This window comes from Hippocampus comes, unplaced genomic scaffold (genome assembly GCF_001891065.2).
Source record: "Hippocampus comes isolate QL1 unplaced genomic scaffold, H_comes_QL1_v1.1 scaffold198, whole genome shotgun sequence".
NCBI classification, from domain to species: domain Eukaryota; kingdom Metazoa; phylum Chordata; class Actinopteri; order Syngnathiformes; family Syngnathidae; genus Hippocampus; species Hippocampus comes.
Genome location: NW_017804974.1, coordinates 52,818 through 57,595, shown reverse-complemented (window position 1 = coordinate 57,595; position 4,778 = coordinate 52,818). Strand labels below are relative to the sequence as shown.

At 42.1% G+C, this 4,778-nt stretch overlaps 1 protein-coding gene and 1 long non-coding RNA gene across 7 annotated transcripts in view; one reads left to right on the top strand and one right to left on the bottom strand.

Annotated features, from left to right (window-relative positions):
- shank2b (SH3 and multiple ankyrin repeat domains 2b) overlaps positions 1 to 4,015 on the top strand; it is a 188,969-nt gene extending 184,954 nt beyond the window's left edge. For all 6 annotated transcript variants that reach the window (XM_019892616.1, XM_019892598.1, XM_019892583.1 and 3 more), the window contains one exon: positions 2,092 to 4,015. In XM_019892616.1, the coding sequence (XP_019748175.1) occupies positions 2,092 to 2,629 (538 nt within the window). In that variant the 3' untranslated portion in view covers positions 2,630 to 4,015. The remainder of the gene's footprint in view (positions 1 to 2,091) is intronic.
- The window catches only part of LOC109529301 (uncharacterized), a 13,943-nt gene that overhangs the window by 8,003 nt on the left and 1,162 nt on the right, over positions 1 to 4,778 (bottom strand). The window contains exon 2 of the long non-coding RNA XR_002170814.1: positions 4,566 to 4,568. This is a non-coding gene — a long non-coding RNA (uncharacterized LOC109529301). The remainder of the gene's footprint in view (positions 1 to 4,565; positions 4,569 to 4,778) is intronic.

The window sequence follows — 4,778 nt, the reverse complement described above, 5'->3', positions numbered from 1 at the left end:
AATTTTCAAACTGTGTAAATTTAATACACTTCATCTTCAGCATGTTTAGTGCCACTTTTGTAAGTAACAACATCTCATAATGTGGCCTACCAGCAATGACAAGAACAGGTAGAAGAGCTGGCATGGGGTCACTTTAAGTGAGATGCGCTTCTATTTATGATTTCGTTTATGAACGCTAATTTGAGCGAATGTAAACAAATACATTGTGGTTATTTTGAAGGAGTCTTGTGTGTGTGTGTTGGGGGGGGGGTCAAATGACCAAAAGTTAACAAACTAAATAATGTTGTTTCTTTGAAATTAACATAAAGTTATGAATGCCACTGAAAAATGGAATATATCACTGAAATCTGTTTTGGGGGGGTAGTTCATGTAGACAAGATCATTTTGATTTCATTTTTACTTCATTGAAAGGCTTACTTGGTAGGTTGTCTACTTCATCACTGTAACAGTTCAACAAATGTGCAAATATAAAAAAAAAAAACTATACACACAAAATGATACCAATTGGTTATTTGACCATTTTTTATGCTTTGCTTTAAAGTTTTGCAACATGTAAGCTTATGTTAAATTATTAATTATTTTCATTTTATATTTGAGCATTATGTTATTTTATGTGATAGTTACCTCAATTATATTCTGTTTAATAATTGTTGAAACGTTCTTATGTTGCTTGCGTCTGATTGGCTGAAGAGAAGCAGGAAGTGTTTTCGTTCGTGGAAGGGGGTGTGTTCTCGTTCGTTCGGGAGTTGCGGAGCAGATGTTGAAAGAATGAAAACTGCGCTCAAAGGATTCCATCTCTCCTTTTGCCTATTCGTAAAGTCGAGCTTATCCACTACAAACCTATGAACCCTCAATTTACACTACTGTACATTTCTTCAGGATTCCATCTCTCCTTTTGCCTATTCGTAAAGTCTAAATTATCCACTACAAACCTATGAACCCCTCAATTTACACTACTGTACATTTCTTTCTGAAATGCACCTCGAATGCCTGCCTCCTGGTGGGATCATGATAATGGTGTTTTCTTTTTTAAATTTTTTTTATCAAAGGTACTCCTGGTGGGATCATGATAATGGTGTTTTCTTTTTTTTTTTTTTTATCAAAGGTGTCCAGATCCTACTGAACTGTTTTGAACATTATAAACTGAAGGTTTGATCCAATTCAGAATCCCGCTTTCCCTTTTTGAACAACCCCTTTCCAAAATTTGATCGAATAACTCATCCAGTCAGATTACCTTTGGACAGCTGGTCCTTGTGGTTACCTTTTTTGGCTAAATTGAAATGATCAAACTAATGAGCGCAACTGCCTGAATGCAATACAATTCTACCCCATAGCAAACGTCCATCCATCTTTTTTCAATACGTACCGTTTATCCTGTTGTCACTGGGAACTATGCGAACTGACTTTGGGCAAAAGGCAGCCTGACGTGGTCGCTTGCTTATCAGAGGCCATAAACACGACACGAACAGTCATTTACTAAATTGTCAACATTGTTAAATGAATATGCCCCTGTCAAGCGGAATTTAGTCTGGATCATGATCATATTTTCATGGCAAAGGCATCTACTATAAGCAAGTTAAAAGGCTTTAAATTGCCATGCCGTCGTGAAATTTTTTTTTAGGTCCAACAAAGAATTTGTACACACTGCCATCTACCGCTTTTTAAATAGCATTACATTTGTATGCTGATTTAAAAAAATGTGTTGCTGATCCTCGTCCTCATAATCCCGCTCATAATCTTTGTGCGTCAACAAATGCAGTCTGTTTTCTGTTATTCAGAAGAGGTTGTTTTATTTGCTATTTTCTCATCACTTTCTGTTTTCTTCCACATTTCAGGTGGTGTATCCTGTCAAAATTGATATAAGAAACATTTGAATCGTTTTATAAATTGTGAATGGAGTTGACTAATAAACTACGACCATTTTTGTCGGTTTGTGTTTTACCATTGGAAAAGCTCAAAATCCAAAACTCAGAAAGGACAATAGTTTTTAGATGCCACTAGCAGGTGTACAGTTCAGAAATTCCTTTTTATTTTTTATTTGCACCACAAATGTCACAATGGTAACCTGTCAACTCCTCTCTGCTCCCGCAGGCCCCCCTCAGATGACTCAGGAATGCGCAACAACGCTGCTGCCGCCGCCGCCGCTGCCGCCCTCACCTCCACACCTCCTAGCAGCCTCCCCTCTCAGACACACCCCTGCAGCCCTCCAGACTCCGCCTCCTCCCTCACCCCTTGCTCTTCCTTGCCACCCTCTGTGTCACCCACACTCACAGATGTCTTCGGCCTGCCCACCCCGCCCATGGGCAGCGGCGGAGGTTACAGTCTGAGCTCGTCGTGCGGCGGGAGCGGCAGCTCGCGGTCGCCGTCGCCGCTGACTCTTATGCAGGCGGTGGTGGCCTCGGGCAAGCCCTTCGCCTCCAAGCCCGTCGAGCTGTGGAGTAAATACGACGTGGCCGACTGGCTGGAGAGCCTTCACCTGGGTGAGCACAGAGACGCTTTCCTGGATAATGAAATCGAGGGCGCCCACCTGCCCTCCTTGCAAAAAGAGGACCTGATAGACCTTGGCGTCACGAGGGTGGGCCACCGCATGAACATCGAGAGGGCCCTCAAGCTGCTGCAGGACAGATAAGCCCAGAGGACAGCGAAGAGCGCGTCGCAGGAGACACTTTGACCAATCTCTTCAGAGGACGTCTACTCCAGTCACGGAAGCTTTTGTCCAAGTCGATGCTGCCTCTTGCCTTTTTTTTTTTTTTTTGTTCTCTGTCACCCTCATCTGAGCACTCCGGTCCAGTCAGCCTCCCTCCTGCAGCCTCGAGCATCAGAGGATTGTGGGACGTTGGGAGGAGAGGAAGCTGCTGGGTGACATCAAGGGGAGCGAGAGAGAGAGGCCAGGATGAGGGACTGTCCCCGGATCAATGGATCCTCAAACTTTGGAAGTCATTTATTCCATATGAAAAACTCGCGCTCATCCAACTACAGCTTTGGAATACTACAGACCTTTTCCCTGTGCCCCACGTGTGGGTGCATGAAAACCAGCTGAGCTGGTCTTTTTTTTTCCTTCTTTTTGATCCTTTTCTATCTTTGCTAGAGAATAATATGAGAATATTTCTTCACTTAGAGTCCTACCGGAGTTATATTTCTGACTGCATCTAAGGTTGTAGAGAAACACTTTTGGTTTTCACCTGAACAATTAGCTCATGTTTGAATTCATACGTGGTGGCCACAAGAAGCACACACGCACACTTACTGCACACAATTCCGTGAGAAAGAAGACGCTGTCTTCACAGACATGCACACATGAAGCATGAATATCGACACACTGTCACTGCGACCGCCTTCTCCTGAGAGAGTAGAATGTGGATCAAGGTGTTCGTTTGAGCCGTTTGCTCCTGCAATGTGGCGCCAAGGCCGCCTCCGCATTGCCAAAAGGCCAACGCCAGTAGTGATGCCATCCAAGGCTTCAACAGTGTTGGAGCAGTTCACCCGGGGTCAACTCGCATCAGCTTGTCATCTCTTGGTGTGTATGCGTGTGTGTGCTTGATACATATTAAGGATATTCCATACAGAGAAGCCCGAGCTTGATTTCTACGAATTCCTTCCTCTGAGCAGCACGGTGAATCCCTGCAGTGGTGACCCCCGCGACTCACGGCTGAGTTCATTAGACATCTTCAAGGAGCGGTTTTTGACTGATTAGCTGAAGGCTAATTAATGGAGGAGATGCATGTAGTAAAGTAAAATGCAAAGTAACTTTGGGGCAAACAAAACACTATAATTCAAATTTGTAGGTCTAGAAGTATTTCAATAATAACAGACTTCTTATGATTTGGCACAATTCATTCACAAGGAAACAATCAAAATTGTATCAAAGTGTAGATTTTCACCCTGACTAGTTACTATCTTGGAATTAGACATTTTTGAGATGGCACATCCATTTTCAGGAGGTCAAAAGTATTTGGACTCACAAGGTTATTATTTTTCTAAGTATGGTCCACTTAGTTCTTTCAAGAAAAATTAAGCAGATGAAAGTTTTTGGGCTCTCGGTTTTCATTATTTATTGTCCAAAGAGATCCCAATGCAACGAAGACTCCAAAAAACAACATAAATCTACAAGAGAGTTACGACATTTGCGATGAGAACTCCAATCACCAGTTTTAATAAAATTAGGGAGAGATGCTTTCATGAATGTAAGCACAATATGGTGCAAGTTAGGGGGGTGTCCGATTCAGGTTCAGAGGCAGGGCCCCAGAATAATGGTTCAGTTTGGTGCAGAAGGAAAACAAAATGTTTGCTAACTGGTTCTGAGTGACTTCAGCAAAACATATCTTCTGTGTCAGACATAATAATGCATGAAGCCAAAAGCAATGCTTCACTTTAATAGACAGTGTCACTTTTAGTGTAGCCGATGATGCTTCAGCCATTTGTTGGATGGTGCTTGTGGTCCGGAATGATTATGGTGGCTAAGAGGCTAACTTAGCTATGCTAATGCTTGTTGTGAACCTGACCAATTAAAATGACATTCTCCGTTTTGTAGTTTTGACCTGAGCCCAAAACTCAAATATCAAAACTCACTTTTTTTTCACATTGTATTCAAGAAATAACCGGATAATCACTTTTATATTTTTTAAATTATCAATTGAAAATGGAAAGAACAAATAGTAGATGGATTGCAGGGAAGACACTAAGCTTTTGTCGAATCCATGGTGGTTGTGAGAACAGGCAAAAACAAAAAAAAATGTCATTGACCATTATTACAATGGTACCATAGCGCTCTCTCTCTC